This window comes from Carlito syrichta, unplaced genomic scaffold, assembly GCF_000164805.1.
Source record: "Carlito syrichta isolate Samal-C Ts95f unplaced genomic scaffold, Tarsius_syrichta-2.0.1 Scaffold283940, whole genome shotgun sequence".
NCBI lineage: Eukaryota > Metazoa > Chordata > Mammalia > Primates > Tarsiidae > Carlito > Carlito syrichta.
In genome coordinates, this window is record NW_007228036.1 from 21,144 (window position 1) to 38,430 (window position 17,287).

Below are 17,287 nucleotides of genomic sequence, written 5' to 3' on the forward strand. Positions count from 1 at the left end.
GGGATCATGCATATATTGCTTAAGGAAGTGTTAAATGATATAATATCTACTCTGAAAGACAGTTTGATAGTTTTTTTTAAAGCACTAAATATTCAGCTACCAGTCAACTCAACAGCTGCACTCCTGGGTATTTATTCTAGAAATGTTAAAATTATACAAAAAACCTAAACTATACATTGTTATGGTCATTTTATTCATAATAGCTAAAATATGGAAATAACTAAGATTTCCTTCCAAGTGTAAAAGGTTAAACAAACTATTATATTTCCATACCATGACATACTACCCGGCAATTAAAAAAAAACATACTACTGATACATGCAACAATCTGGATAAATATTTGGAGAAATACGTTAAGTGAATAAAAGGTCAATATCAAAGATTATATACTATGTTACTCTACTTATATAACGTTCTTGAAATAAAAAAAAATATAAACATGGCACACAGATTAGTGACTGTAAATGTCAAGGAGGAAGTAGGTTGAGAGAATTGGGTATGGCTATAAAAGGGCAATTGTAAGATCCTGTGATACTGTACTATTATTTTGCAAGATGTTACCATGAGGGGAAATTGGGGAAAAGGTACATAGGACTTCTATTACTTCTTATACATATACATTATATTTTTTGTACTTATACATATGAACATTATTTTATTAAAACAAAAAACGAGAAATTATACAAATAAAATTTAAAGCAAATAAAAATTTAAAACTAACAGAATGGGCCTAAGAGTAAATAGGAGACCACAAAGGAAAGAAATAGTGAACTCAAAGACAAATCAAGAGATATGGCATAACCTGAACAATAGAGAAAAAATAGATGAAATTAAAGTAAACAAAGTCTCAGAGACCAGTGGAACAGTACAACACATCTAATATTTTTGACTTTGGAGTTACAGAAAGAAAAGAGCAGAAGTGTAAAGTTGAAACCAATATTCAGAGACATAGTGGCTGAGAGTTTCTCAAATTTAATGAAAAACATGAACCTACAGATTCAAGGTCTATGCAAATCCAAACAGAAACCTACAGATTCAAGAGCTGTGCAAATACAAACAGAATAATCTAAAAGAAATTCATGACATAATCTATTGCAATGAAACTTTGGAAGCTATAAACAAACAAGCAAAAAACCCAAATCAAAAATTTTTTTAATGCAGGTAGAGAAAAAATGGGATACAATAACAAGAATGGCAGGGAATTATTTATTTTAAGTAATAATTGCCAGAAAAAGTCACTCAATGTTTTTAAGTGCTGAAAGGAAGAAACCATCTCAAATTTTTATTCCACAAATATAATCTTCAGGAATGAAAGAAAAATAAGAACATTTTCAGATAAAGGAAGTCTAATATAATTTGAGACAAGCATACCTACCCTTATAGAATAACTAAATAAATAAGGTATACCAAACAGAAAGGAAATGATAACAGAAGTTCTCCAGGAAAAAAAGAACATTAAAATAGGTAAAAATAGATATAAATGTAATACGCTATCATCACATGTTTTAAAAATTACCTTTGACAGCCAAAACAGATAATAACATCATCTAATGTGACACTCAGTGTACATATGGGAAATACTTAAGAAGATTTTGTAAAATGAAAAAGGGTAAAAGGAAGTAAATAGAAGCAAGATTTCTATACTTCACTAAAGATTGTAGAATATCAGTGCCAGTAGACCTAAGTTACATATGTATATTGCAATATCTAGGGCAAATGCTAAAAACTTATACAGAGAGATATACTTTAAATTACTATAAAAATTGAAATTGAATTCTGAAAAATATCAAATAGCCCAGAGGACGGCAAGATGGGAAAAAGAAGAACAAGAAACAGAGGGAAAAAATAGAAAACAAATAATACAATGATGAAGTAAGTCCTAAACATCAATAAAACAATAAAATGATGTAAATAAACTAAATTAATAGCTCAATTAAAAGGTATATATCAAAGTGCATTTAAAAATGACCCAACAGAATGCTGCCTATAAAAAAAAACAAAATCTCAGCTGGACTCGGTGGCTCAGCCTGTAATCCCATGCCTTTGGGAGGCTGAGGTGAGTGGATTGCCTGAGCCGGCGGGTTCGAGACCTGCCTGGGCAGCAAGACTTCATCTCTACAATAAATAAAAAAATCAGCCGGGTGTGGTAGTGCATGCCTGTAATTCTGGCTACTCGCAAGGCTGCGGTGGAAGGATTGTCGGAGCCCAGCAGGTCGATGCTGCGGTGGCCGGGAGCGGCCACTGCATTCCAGTCTGGGTGACAGAGTGAGACTCCAACTCAAAAAAAAAAAAAAACTCACTTCAAATATAATGACATAGGTGGGTTGAATGTAAAATAATAAAAAAAGATATACCATAAAAATGTAAGTTGTAGTAGTTGTTTATTCCTAGTACAAGTCCTTTATCAAATAAACATTTTGAAAATAAATTCTCTAAGTTTGTGGCTGGACTTTTTATTTTCGTAATTGTATCTTACAACTTAATATTAAAGAGGAACAACCAAATAAAAAAATAGGATCAATATTTAAGCAGACATTTCATCAAAAATTTTATACCAATGGTTAATAAACATATGAAAAGATGCTCAGTAAAATTCTTTATTAAGGATGTAAAAATTAAAAACAAAGTGTGATTCTATAACACACTACAATGACAATACCAAGTGTTGATGAAGATGTGTATAATCTGAAACTCTTATACATTGCTGGTGGGAATATAAAAACAGTAGAACCTCTTTTGAAAATGGTTAAACATAAACTCTCATTTAACCCAGCAATTCCACTCCACACTCCTTCATTTAGCTAACTCTCCTCAGAAGCACAAAGACATCCATCAATGCCCAGCAGTACCAGTTCCTTTTCCCCACCAACCACCCAATCACCACCACTAATCTCTTTATCAAGATATCTTTGTTGACTTGAGCTTGAACTGCTTTTTGACAAATGGTGTAAGTAATTAAATATGCATATGCAAGAAATTAACTTAGATCTATTACCCATATCATATAAAAAAAATTCAAAATAGATTGTAGACTTAAATGTAAACCTCAAGTCATAGAGCTTTGAAAATAGAACATAAGAAAAAATTATTGGGACTTTGAGATTAGCAAAGAGTTCTTAAATATGACACCAAAACACAATCCAGAATAAATAAATGAGACATTAGAATTCATCAAAATTAAGATTTTTTTTCTGTTCTTTGAAAAACAAAGAACTATTCTATTCTTTAAAGAACAAAAATAAAAGACAGACTAGGAAAAAGTATCTGTAAATAATGTCTGATATTATTTGTATTCAGAGTACCTAAAAAATTCTCAAAAATCAACAAGAAAAAATTTGAATTAAAAAATGGGCAAAAAAAAAAATTGCCAACTGTATATCCGACAAAGGCCTAACATCTAGGATCTACAAGGAACTCAAACGTGCCGATAGGATAAAAACGAACAGCCCCATTAAAAAGTGGGCAGAAGACATGAATAGAAACTTCTCAAAAGAAGATATATGGCAGCCAACAGACACATGAAAAAGTGCACAGCCTCACTGCTTATCAGAGAAATGCAAATCAAAACCACATTGAGATACCATCTAAACCCAGTAAGAATGGCCATCATTAATAAAACAAACATCAACAGATGCTGGCAAGGATGTGGAGAAAAAGGAAAGCTTCAACAGTGTTTGTGGGAATGCAAACCTCTTTGGAAGACAGTGTGGTGATTTCTGAAAGAACTAGAAATTGACCTTCCATGTGACCCAGCAATTTCCCTATTGAGAACATATCCGGAGGAACTCAAATCATTCTACAAAAAAGATATCTGCACATGTATGTTTGTTGCAGCTCTGTTCACAATTGCACAAACATGGAACCAACCATGTTGCCCATCGAAGCTGGACTGGATAAGAAAATGTGGTACATACACACAATGGGATATTATGCAACCTTAAAGAAGGACAAACATAAGGACCTGAACAAAGACCATTTGCATACCTAATCCTAAATTGTACCCCACATATTTAAAATAAATAGATAAATGCTCCATATCATTATTCATTAAGTAAATGCAAATTAGCTGTAAAGAGATCCATTACACACATATTAGAATGTCTTAAATTAAAAAGGATGGACCATGGTCATACTAACTGAGCATGGTTGTAGAAAAACTGGAATTCTTATGCACTGCTGAGAGGAATGCAAAATGATAAAAACTTTGAAAAACATTTTGACAGGCTTTAAAAAAGTTAAACATACAAGTATAATATGATTCAGCTATTGTACTTCTATATATTTACCCAAGAGAAATAAATATATATTAAACAAAACGTGTAGGTGAATGTTCACAGTAACTTTGTTTGCAAAAGCAAAAACTGAAAATAATCCAAATGTTCATCAACAAGGTAGTGGGAAAATATTGTAGTATATTTATACAACTGAATATATCTGCAGTAAGGAAGGAACTATTTTAATCATGCATATTTTACACTGTTGGAAAGTTTCAAAGTATTAGCAAATATTCTGTTCGTTTTTTCACTTTTTTCTTTTTTGAATTTATGTTTAGGAAGTTCCGATGGCCCTATCTTCAAGTTCAAGCTCACTCATTTTTCCTAAGCTTTTTTGAGTTCTAATAAGTACACTGAAAGAAACATTTTAACTTCATTGAAGCATAATTGACATATAAAAGGTTGTATAAATTTAATTTGTACACTTCAATGAGCTTAGATATGAGTACACACCCCTATAACTATCTATAACCATTGCTACAATCAATGCCATAAACATGTCTATTAATTATTAATTAACTGATTTTTTGATATAAGCAATTTAAGATCTTCCCTTTTAATAAATTTTTACATATACTGTACGATATTGTCAGCTAGATGCACTGTCAAGTGATGTAGATCTCTAGGACTTATTCATCCTGTATGACAGAAATTTTGTACATTTGAATACCTCCCATTTCCCCATCCCCCAATTCCTGACGACCACCATTCTACTGTCTGTTATTATGAGCTCAACATTTTTTAAAAAAGACTTTCACTTGTTAGTGAGATCATGAAGTATTGGCTCTTCAGTGTCTGGCTTACTTTACTTACCATAATGTCTTTCAGCTTCACCAATGTTGTCACAAATGGTAGGATTTCCTACTATTTTAAAGACTTAACGATATTCTACTGTATGTATATATCACATTTTCTTTACATATTCAACCATGGATGGACATTTAAGTTACTTCCATGTCTTGGGTTTTGTGAATAGTGCTGCAATAAACACAGAAGTACAGATATCTCTTTAAGATCCTGATTTCAATCTTTTAGATATATACTCAGAAGTGGGATTGTTAATTCATATGGTGTTCTATTTTTAACTTTTTGAGTAACTTCCACAGTTCTATATTGCCTGCACTTATTTATGTTCCTGGCAATAGTATATAAGGATTCTCTTTTCTTCACATCCTCATCAACATTTGCTATCCTTTTTTTTTTTTGGATAATAGCCATCTTAAGAGAAGTGAGCTGATATTTCACTATAGCTTTAATTTTGTGGGGTAAAAGCAAGATACATGCCCTGCTCCTCCTCTGCTGATGACTATTCCCTGATAGGAAGGATGGCCCCTGGCCAAGACTATCTGTATCTGGTCAAGATGCCCTTGGAGTAATGTCCACTTGCGTATTCAAGACAGTTACTAAAAGAGTAAACATACTTGTTCCTGTTTCTTTGCACATAATGCTATTGTTTGTGTCTTGCATGTGATATTGAACACTTTTCGTATGTTTGTTGGCCCTTATGTCTTCTTTGGGGGAAACGTTCATTCAGGTTCTCTGTACATTTTAAAATCGGGCTGTTTTATTTTATTACCATTAAGCTGTAAGAGTTTCCTATAGATTCTAGATATTAACCTTTTATCAGATGTATGATTTGAAAATATTTTATCCTATCCTGTGAGTTGCCTTTTCATTTTGTTGATTTTTTCCTTTGTTGTGCAGAAGCTTTTTAGTTTGAGGTAATTCCACTTATTCATTTTTGCCTTTGTTGCTGTGTTTTTGAGATCATATACAAGAAATCATTGTTAGGAAAAATTTCAAGATTTCCTTCTCTGTTTTCTTTTTGAAGTTTTATAATTTTACTTATACTTACAAGGATTACTTTTAAGTTTTTAGTCTATTACGAGTTATTTTTTGTGTATGGTATAAGATAAAGGTGCAATTTCATTCTATTGCATGTAGATACTCAATACCATTTATTGAAGAGACTGTCTTACCTCACTGTGTACTTTTTTCACTTTTGTTGAAGATCAGTTGATCATACATATGGGGATGGGTTTATTTCTAGGTTTTCCATTCTGTTCTATTTATCTTTATGTTCATTTTTATGGCAATCCTATTATATTTTGACTACTGTGGTTATGTAATATATTTTAATATCAGTTAGTATGACGACTCCAGCTTTGCCTTCTTATTCAAGATTGCTTTGGCCATTCAGGGGTTTTTGTGGTTCCATATGAGTTTTAGAATTGTTTTTCTATTTTTGCAAAAAATGCCATTGGGATTTTGATACAGCTTGCATTGACTCTATAAGTTGCTTTGGGTAGCATGAGCATTTTAACAATATTTATTTTTCAGTCCATAAGTATGGAATGTCTTTACATTTGTTTGTATCTGCTTTAATTCTTTCATCAATGCTTTCTAGTTTTAATTGTGTAAGTCTTTATCTCCTTGGTTGTTTATTGCTAAGTACCTGTTTTATTTTTGATGCTATTATAAATGAGATTATTTTCTTAACTTTACTGAGTTAATTCACTTCTAGTGTACAAAAACACACAGCTACTTTTTGTAGGTCGACTTGGTATCCTACAACTTTAACAAACTAATTTATTAGTTCTAACAGTTTCTTTCACGTAGTGTTTATGGTGTTTTCTCTATATATCATGCTATTTACAAACAGGCAATTTTAATTCTTCTTTCCTTATTTGAATACATTAATTTCTTTTTTTTTTTTAATCTAACTGATCTGGTTTGGACTTCAGTACTATGTTGAAAAGAAGTGAAGAGAGTGGTCATCCTTGTCTTGTTCTTAATTTTAGAGAAAAATTTTCAGCTTTTCATAGTGGAATATGATGTTAGCTGTGAGCTTGTCATATGTGGACTTTATTGTATTGGGGACCATTCCTTTTGTACTTGATTTGTTGAGAGTTTTTAATCACAAAAGGATATTTCATTAAATGCCTTTTCCATATCTATTGAGATGATCTTACAATTTTATTTTTGTTCTTAATGTGGTGTATGACATTTCTTGATTTAGGTGTGTTGAATTGTCCTTGCATCTTAGGCATAAATCCTACTTGATCATAGTGTATGCTCCTTTTACTGTGATGTTTAATTCAGTTTGTTAGTATTTTGTTGAGAATTTTTTCATCTACATCCCTTAGAAATATTGAACTGTAATTTTCTTGTAGTGTTATTTTGTGACTTCGGTACACAGTAATGCTGACCTTATCAAATATGTTTGGAAGTTTTCTTCCTTGTCAGTTTTTTGTAAGAATTTGAGAAGAATTGAGATTAATTTCCTCTTTAAATGTTGGTAGAATTCTCTAGTGAAGCCATCATGCTCTGGATTCTCTTCAATGGGAGGCTTCTTATTTATTACTAACCCAATCTTTTTACTTGTCATTTGTCTGTTCAGGTGTTATTTTTTTTTTTCATGATTCGATCTTGATAAATTGTATGCTTCTAGGAATTTAGTCATTTTTTCCAAGTCATCCAGTTTGTTGACACATAATTATTCATAGTAGTCTTTTATGACCCTTTATATGTCTACAGTATCAGTTGTAATATCTTTTTTGTTTATAATTTATTTGAATCTTTTAAAAGTAAGTTTTGTCTACATTGTATAAATTTTGTTTATCTATTCAAAAAACCAACTTGTAGCTTCAATTACCTTTTAAAATTTTTTAGTCTCCATTTCATTCATTTCTGTTCTGATCTTTATTATTCTTCACTTTGCCAATGGGTATAGATGTGAAGCCTGGGCCTCTGAGAGTAAGCATGAAGCCTGGGGCTGCAGGGATTGGACTGATGCTGGGGTTTACTTGGGGGGAGGAGGGTGGTGCTGATTCATGCAAAGTCTGGTGCTTATGTCATTCTCCTTCTTCACAAGGAGAGTATCTTTCTCATTCCTGTGCTGCCTGGGGTTGGGGAAAGGTTAACGCAAGTAATGTAAAACTATTCTCTCTCCTTTCTTCTTATTCTGTGCTTCACTAAGGTATTGTCACATGAATTCCTTAGCTCTTATGAAAACATTTTTTTGCCTATCTAAATTGATGTTTTTGTATTAGAACAAATGCAAAAAACTCCTTTTCTGCCATTTGGTGGTATTCTTTTTGTATTCTCTTATAACTTCCTGTAAGTCTAAATTTACCAAAAAATAAAAGCTTAGTTATAAATGAATGTAAAGCCTTTTCCAAAAATAACAAAGTCAAAAGAATTTATCACCAGAAAACTTCTGGTGCTGGAATTCTTATAGACATTGAAAAGTGGTAAAGATGTTGAAAATAACACTATATTGAAAGCTGTCTACATCAAGAAATAAAGTGTGCCAGAAATGGTAAATATATGGGTAAATATAAAGCCATTTTGTTATTATTTAATCTCTTTTTTTAAAAAAAACGATCAATTCAGACCAGAAATAATAAGAGGGTATTGTAGAGTTTTTAACAAATGTATAAGTAGAAGTACAGTGTATGACAACAGCAATCACATTAGTAACTCTTGGCAAACATTTAAGGAGAGAAACAGTCAATTCCCCCAAATTAAAAAATTTAAAATACCATCTCAGTTTGTGAGGACAGTATTATTCTGATACCAAAAGTAGACAAAAACATTTAATAAACAAAATATACAAACCAATATCTCTCAAGAACCTACATACAGAACACTTAAACTCTTAGCATGTCAAATTAAACAATATGTAAAAAGATAATACATGAAAATCAAATGGGGTTTATTCCAAGAGTACAGATTTGTTTAACATTGGAAACCAAACATTGTTAACTCATCATATGAATAGATTTGAAGAGAAAAAGTATATCACCATGTCAGTAGTTGAAGAAAAAACACTGGACAATAATAGCATTCAGTCTTAAGAAAAACTCTGAGCAAATTAGGAATAGAAGGGGACTTTCTCAAGCTGATAAAGGACATCTATAAAAATCCCACAGATAATTTATTGCTAACCTAAGTTAACATCATGAAAAAACCTAAATGGTTTTCTCTTAAGATCAAGAACAAGGTAAAGATGAAGGATACTGGTTTGGGGGAGTTTGTTATAGTCACTTTTGGAAAATATAAACTGTCCCAATGTATTAGAATTTGATAAACTTTTGAGTGTGTGTATGTGTGTGTATAATAGAGAATGATCTAAGTTCAAGGACTTCTATTAAAATATTGGGAAATCTTTATGTCAGAAAGAACCTCTCTTGATTAAAAAGCGATAAAGTTGATTGTCTGGAACCTTTGACTCCAAAGTCTGTACATTTTTACAACATTCCTATGTTACCTTATCATAGCTACAGTCTGTGCTGTGCTTCTTTTAGTGTTTTTAGACATTTATTCTAATTTACATGGCAGTACTGTAAATAATAATTAAAATAATAGGTGGATGTAAACTTAGCAATAAAAACTCTAAGTACCAGAATATTTGTAGTATTTATAAAGTAATGCTATTTTATCAAATTCTGAAACTGTCAGCAAGAGGGACACAAGTATACGTTTTACAGATCTTCACTTGATTAAACTATAACCTAAAATCATAAATCACTTGTATATTTATTATTTGAATGCAATTGATTCCTTGGAAGTCCTTCTCTGAGGATGTTTAGTACACTTGATTTCATGTATCAGAATTTCCTTTGTACACTCCACTTTCAAAAGGCCTGATAAACTTCTGCCTCAAAAACTCCATGCCATAGGATGATCAAAAGTAAGAATGCTTAGGTAGTTACGCTTATGGCATGCCTTTCCCTGCAAATTATCCTTTCCAAATAATACTTTTGTTTCCTGTCCATTTTGACACATATTCATCATAAGGAAAAATACAGGTTCCTATAGTATTTGCATTATAGGGGCTGGGAAAATAATAATCTTGTGTACTTCTCCTTTGGTCAAGTTTTAAAATTTTAATTAATGCTAATTAATTTTTAGTCCCCTTTCTCTTCAAATTTCAAGTAAGCCTATGCTAGCACATACACCAAATCTCCTAAATCTGAAAACTAAACACCAAAATAGAAATATCTAAAAGTAGAAAACAATTGAGATGAATAATTTCTCTTTTCCTTACTGAACGCAAAACAAAAATTCCTACTTAACAACTTATTGTGAAGAATATGTATGTGTATTATTTTATTTCTGGATCCTAAAAACTGGACTAAACAAATATTTTACTGAGTTCAATATTTTGCTGAGTTGCTTTGCTCAGGACACTTAAGAGGGATAAGTGGTTTTTGCTCTTAAAGTTTTTACAATCTAGTTGTACACATAAAACATTAATAACAATATAAAGCAGGATGTCAATTAGTGCTATGATGAAGGCACATAATAAGCCAATGTGATGAAGAATCCATGCTGCCAAAGCAACAGGACTGAAAATGGAGGAGTAAAATTCAAGAGGGTGAAGGATTCTTATTGGATATAAAAGTGTTAAGGCCAAAGTTGAGGAGAAGAGAACAATATGATTGGAATGATATAGCCAGAATCTTCTTCCATAATGTATCCTTTAATTTCTAGAAGGTAGCCATTTGACAAGATCGAGGAAAGGTGTAAGACAAAATTATAGCTTGTTTTAGCACCACCTCTTATATTTGACTCTTCATATACTCTACCTGTACTTGAAGTCTACCCTAAGGGGGATGATGAGTTTGCCTGAGTTACTTCTGGTCTTCCAGAATTTACTTCTGTCAGTAACTCTGAGATATTTGAACAAGAGAGAACAGCTCTGAATTCTGGGTGAATGCTTCATCTTCACTGAATTTCTTTCTCTCTTTTAAAAATGCATTTTCTTCTCTCTAGGAACGCTACATTCAAACCCTGCATTTATAGAAGACTAGGCACTATTCAAAGGTTGGGAAATCCTTATCTCAAAGAGGATGTTTTTTGATTAAAGGTTAAAAAGTTGTAAGACTTCTACTATAATTGAATAAACAATGGAGGTGGGACTTAATGATCTCTAAGGAACTATTGTGTAATTAAAATGTGTGGTTTGTGAAGTCATACAGATTTGAGCTGAAATCCTGGCTTCAACTACTATTATTAGCATGGCCTTGTAAAAGTTACTTTACCACTCTTAGTTTCAGTTCTCTTATCTGTATAATATGAATAAAAATAAAAATATTGCTTTGAAATCTAGTTCTCAGGAGAATTAATAAAGATAAAGCAACTAGCATAGTGTCCTGCACATATGTGTATCAAAAATGATTAGTTACTATTCCCATACTTATAGTCTTTGTTTTTCCTCTTTAAAATACTTTAAAATCCTTCATCTCCAACATCATCACCCAAGTTTAACAATATTTTTCCTCTTTTGTCTAAGATGTTATAATAGATTATAAACTAGTCATTCTACCACCTGTCTTTTTGTTCTCTCTCTTTTTTCATTTATCCTACAATTTAGCATTTAAAGAAGTGACTTCTCAGAAAGAATGTATTTCTATGGATGATGAGGAAGAGGAAAAATAAACAGGTAATAGGCCCAGGGGATAATCTGAATTCTTTAGTTTGGCATTAAAGGCCCCTTTCAGTCCATAGAGTAGTTTAGGGCCATTCACTCATTTTCTGAACAGCATGACTCCTCCCACTTATATGGCAAGCCACTTTAGTTAGAAACTTAAGTTACCTTTTATCATTTTGACGTCCAGAAATGTTGTTTTCATTGTTGCTCTATAATTTGTTGTCAGTTAAGACATCAAAAGCTTGCCAAATATTCAGACAGTTTGAACCTTAGCTTGTATGATAAACTCTCTTTGATCTCTTTAGCTTGCTTGGTAAGAAACTGGAACACCCCTAGGTACTTAACTATTTCATTTAGTCCTTATGATATCCTAAAAAGTGGTTATTTTTAAACTTACTTTTAAAAGTGGAGACTGAAACACTGTGTGATAAAAGTTATGCAAAATTCTGCAACTGGTGACTGGTGGGATCAGAAGTAGAATACTGATAGGTTCTACTGACTACAAAATCCATGTTATTTCTATTACTCAGTATGGCCTTAGTTATATAGTTGGTAGGAGAATAAAGATAATGACACTTTCTAAGTAACCTTGGGCTAGTCACTTTTCTCCTTGTATTTTATCATTTAAAAAAATGGATTTTCTTCTCTTAAACTGGGGGATATATGTACAAGCTTCATTTTGTTGTTTGTACCTTATATTTTGTTTACAGTACTCTTTACTATGTAATATATATTTAACGAAACTATTTCATAAGAAGTAAAAGAATTACTAAAATAAATAAGGATATGAATAGCCTTTCACATACCTCTGAGTCATAGAACTTACTTTGGAGAGACTCTAGACGTCACCTAATCCAGTCCTTTTGTCTTATGGATGAAAAGTTCATAAGACACATTGAGGCAGGCCACTAGGCCAAAGTAGGAGAAAAGTTTGTGGCTGTGCTGAAACTCAGTTATTCGGATTTCCACTTAAATGATTTCCCCTATTCACTTTGAGATGTGAGCAGTTGCTTTCCTGGCAGGCAAATTAACAGTGTGACAACACAGGTTAGGTGGGCAGGCTGCCTGCTGGAGACTCTTGAGAGCCATGGCACAGAAGCCTTCTCAGAGCATGCTTCACCTCTTTGTTCCGCAGGGTGTAAATGAAAGGGTTGAGTGTGGGAGTGACTATTGTGTAGAAGACAGCAGGGGCCCCAGCTCCTGCTCCACTGGAGCGAGGCTGCAGGTAGATACAGACAGGTGGCATATAGTACAAGAGCACCACGGTGAGGTGGGCGGTGCAAGTGGAGAAGGCTCGCTGCCGGCCCTCGGCTGTGCGGATGCGCAACACAGATGCCACGATGAAGACGTAGGAAGTGATGATGAGGATCAGGCAGCCTGCAGCCACGATGCCGATGTTGGCAAGCATGACAAGCTCATTTATGGTGGTGTCCGCACAAGCCAGCTTCAGCACAGGGGGGATGTCGCAGAAGAAGTAGGCAATGTGGTGAGGCCCACAGTAGAACAGGTAGAAGGTGAGGGAAGTATGGATTGCAGAGTGCATGGCACCTATGGCCCAGGTGACCCCAGCTAGCCCTGCACACATCTGCCTGTTCATGGTCACTGGGTATTGAAGGGGTTGACAGATGGCCAGGTAGCGGTCGTAGGCCATGACTGTGTACAGAAAGCACTCAGTGCTGGCCAGGAAGTGGAAGCAGTAAAGTTGTACAGCACAGCCCTCAAAGGAGATCACCTTCCCATCCAGAGTCAGCAGGCCGGCCATGACCTTGGGCACTGTCACTGTAGACAAACATGCATCCAGAAAGGAAAGGTGCCCCAGAAAGTGATACATGGGGGAGCGGAGGTGAGAGTCAGAGCCCACAGTTATGAGAATGAGGAGATTCCCTGTCACCGTGATGCTATAGACAAAGAAAAAGAGGACAAAGAAGAGGGTAGGATGTTCAGCTGTGTACATCAGACCCTCCAGGAAAAAGTGGCTCACCACAGTCCTGTTTGGGTACTCCATTGCCATGGCCTTCTTCTCACACAAATTGCTTAGTCATCCCCTTTGCAATAAAACTGACATTAGCAGAGTAAATAGCTGTTTTCTTTTCCTAAAGTATCATTATTCATCGGGTCACTTCATCTTGGTCTTGCCGGAAAGCAGATTCAATTACAGTTTTGATTTGTTCTAGTGTTTCTTGCTGCTTGTTTCTTCATAATGAATCTTTCACCATGAGCTCTGCAGTCTTTGTGAGGTACAAAAAGGACTGTAAGTCTTAGTTGCAGAAATGTACTTCCTAAATAATAGCAGTATAAATATGGATTATAAATCTTGCTCTTACTGAATATAAATTTGTATGTATTCCAAAATTGTGATGCCTCCGCCCTTCGCATTTATTCTGCCATGCTGCAGATGTGAATAGGCAGGTTCTTATTGCTAAGTCATCAGGGAGTTGCAGCCCATCTTTGGGCGAGTCTTGCCCAGAGTTCAGGTGCTATTGCATCAGCCAAGAACACAACAGCCTATCCTTCTTCACTCAGAGGAGTTCTTTGGAATGTCAGCTACCCACAACTCTCAAGTGTATGACAATGAAGCCTTGGAGAGTGGAATGAGTAATTATTGGGACAATTTATTCAGTACATTTCTTGCTCTTCCTGCATGGTTTCAAAATTTTGGGCATTGTTTACCTATCCTTTTCTTGTTGAGCCTTTCCACCAGGCCATAATCAAAATGTAAGACTTCTCCTTATTCTTCCCACCTCTCACCTCCTGATCCTAATTAGATTGTGTTATGTGAAAAAAAAATTTTTAACTGCTTTTTTTCTCCTGTTATCCCTTCAATTCCCATGAATTTTACCTAACCCCACTTCTGCATATTTTAAACCTAGATTTTCACAATGGCATTTTATGTCTCATCTCTTATTTACTCGCTATTATATAAAATGATTTCATATTCAACTTGTTTGTCAGTCTTCTTGAAACAATAAGTTTAACATAATTTTCTTCCTTAATGTTCTCTGCTGCCTAATATGTTAGATGTATCTCTAATCTCTACTTTTTCAAATGTACTCTCAATGAGTAAGTTTGAACTTTACTTCCTCTAGGAGTTTTTCTAATATTTTTTCTCACATTGATTTATTAATTTCTGAAACTTGATGGTATTTATAATAATTATTAATAAATACTTAAGCATGCACTACTTTGAACTGTCTTAATTATCTATAAGCATAGGTCATGTCTCCCTAAGATGAACAAAGGGAAAAAAAGAGTATACTTTCTCTAATATATTTGGGATAGAACAGTAGAAATAACAAAGAACAAAATTTTTTTGGATGCCTATAAAATTAAGTTTAAACCCCTGGCCAGTCACTTATTAGCTAAAATATATGCATTGTGCTACTTGATTTCTCTGTTCCTTCATTTCTCATATTTAAAATGGGATATTATTATTGATGCTTCATTTTATATAGCCATCATCCTTATTTTTTAGAATAGAACAGGACACACAGCACAGGACTTTACATTTCTTTATATCTAGTAATTCATTTAATGTAATGATCTGTCCAATGATGTTTCTGACAAAAAGTTATAGAACTTCTGCTTGATGAGGTTTAGTAAAGAAGTAATTCCTATTTCACAAGACAGCTCCTTTTAATGTTGTGTGAATCAACACATAATGTTATTTATATCAGTTATATACAGGCATGTCAAAAAATGTATACACATTTTAAGTATGATGTTTGCTCAAAAGATGGCATTAGTCAAATAAATGCTAACATCACCATGTGACAGGCAGGACAGTCAAAGAAAATGGTGGAAGCACAGTTGAGCGGGTGTCATACTACATGTTGCTACTGTAATTTGATTCAAATTTGAAAAGTAATACATAGATAACATCTCTTAAAATATGTATTTTTTTGGCAGTCTGGTATATGTGTTCTTGATATTTGAACCAATTATGTTTGCCATTTTGGGTGTAATGTTAAAAGACAAAGATTGCATGTGGAGAAACTGAAAGCCTCATACATTGCCAATGAAAATGTAAAATAGACAACCCATCTTGGAAAATAGTTTGGAAGTTTCTTAAAAAGTTAAAAATGAATTTACCATATGACCTAGCATTTCCACTTTTAAGAATCTATACAAGAAAAACACACATTTGTATCCATACAAACATTTGCATGTGGATGCTTATAGCAGAATTACCTATGGTAGCCAAAGTCTGGAAATCAGGTTTGCTGTTCATCGCCTGGTGAATGGATACATGAAATAAGTATATTTACACAGTAGAACACCACTCAGCAATAAGAAGAAACAAAATACTAATATAGTTTATAAAATGGATGACTTTCAAAATCATTATGCAAAGTGAAAGAAGCCAGGCAAAAAAAGATTACATATTATATTTGGAATCCATTTTTATGAAGTGTACTAAAAGAAAAAGCTGTAAAAAGAAAAAGATTAGTGAATGCCTAGAACTGGGGATGAACAGAAAATGAGTACAAATGGGAATAAGGAATCTTTCTGAAGTGATGAAATTGTTCTAAAATTGGATTGTGGTAACAGTTAAACAACTTTGTAAATTTACTAGCAATCATTTAATTACACACTTTAAACAGGTTAATTTTACAATATGGAAATTATACCTCAATATGCTGTTAAAAAGTCAGAAGAAAATCCAACGAAGGAAAGTCTTCTGAGCAATGCAAATAAAATGACTTCCATAAATGGAAAAATATCCCTTGCTTAATAATGAGTAAAATATTTAAATTCTTTCTAATTAGAAATATCTTCTTTATTTTAGAATATTAAACGTGCAGAAAAGTTACAAAAAGATCAGTATTCACATATGCCTTGACCCAGCTTCCTCTAACGTTAACAACTTATGAGTCATAGTAAAATTATAAAAATCAAGAAATTGACCTTAGAAACATATTATTAATTCAGCTGCAAAACATATTTAAATGTCACCAGTTTTTTCTCCCAACAACTTTTTTCTATTCTAGGATCTAGTTCAGGATCTTAAATTGCATTTATTTGTTAAGTCTCCCTAATTTTCTCCAATCCATGATAATCTCTTATTCTTTACTCATTGTTCAAGACTTTCAAACTTTTGATGAGTACTGGGCAATAATTTTATAGAATGTCTCTCAGTTTGGGTATGGATAATGCTTTATCCTGAATAGATTGAGGTCATGAATTTTGGGCAGTGTTACCAGAAAAGTAATGTTGCATCTTTTTCAGAGCATCCAGAGGGACCCTGTATCATACATGATGCCAGTATGTTTTTTAACTAATTGTATCAAACATCTTTATGGGGGTGATACTTTGACTATGCTTATATTCTTTATCTCCACAAATGTTCCCACACTGTTTTTAGAATCTCTCAGTGTATTTTGCCTGCCAAAAAATGTTACTTTAAGGTTTGTCTAATGGTGATTACTTATTTATTTACTTTAAAGATGTGGGGTACAATTCAGGATGAGGTATACAAGTGGTCATTGTAAAAGTAAAGTTTGGACCTTCCTTTGTTCCCCACTTTGCTTGCTTTGAGATCAAGTACCCTTATTGATGTTATGTGCCCGCCTCTCCC

The 17,287-nt window shown here is 33.4% G+C and overlaps 1 protein-coding gene across 1 annotated transcript; it reads right to left on the reverse strand.

The window, feature by feature from the left end:
* Positions 1–12,732: 12,732 nt before the first annotated feature.
* On the reverse strand, positions 12,733–13,838 carry LOC103254529 (olfactory receptor 10S1). Its single transcript, XM_008052600.1, has one exon. The coding sequence runs from the start codon at positions 13,721–13,723 to the stop codon at positions 12,761–12,763; it is 963 nt and encodes a 320-aa protein (XP_008050791.1). The 5' UTR covers positions 13,724–13,838; the 3' UTR covers positions 12,733–12,760.
* Positions 13,839–17,287: the final 3,449 nt, after the last annotated feature.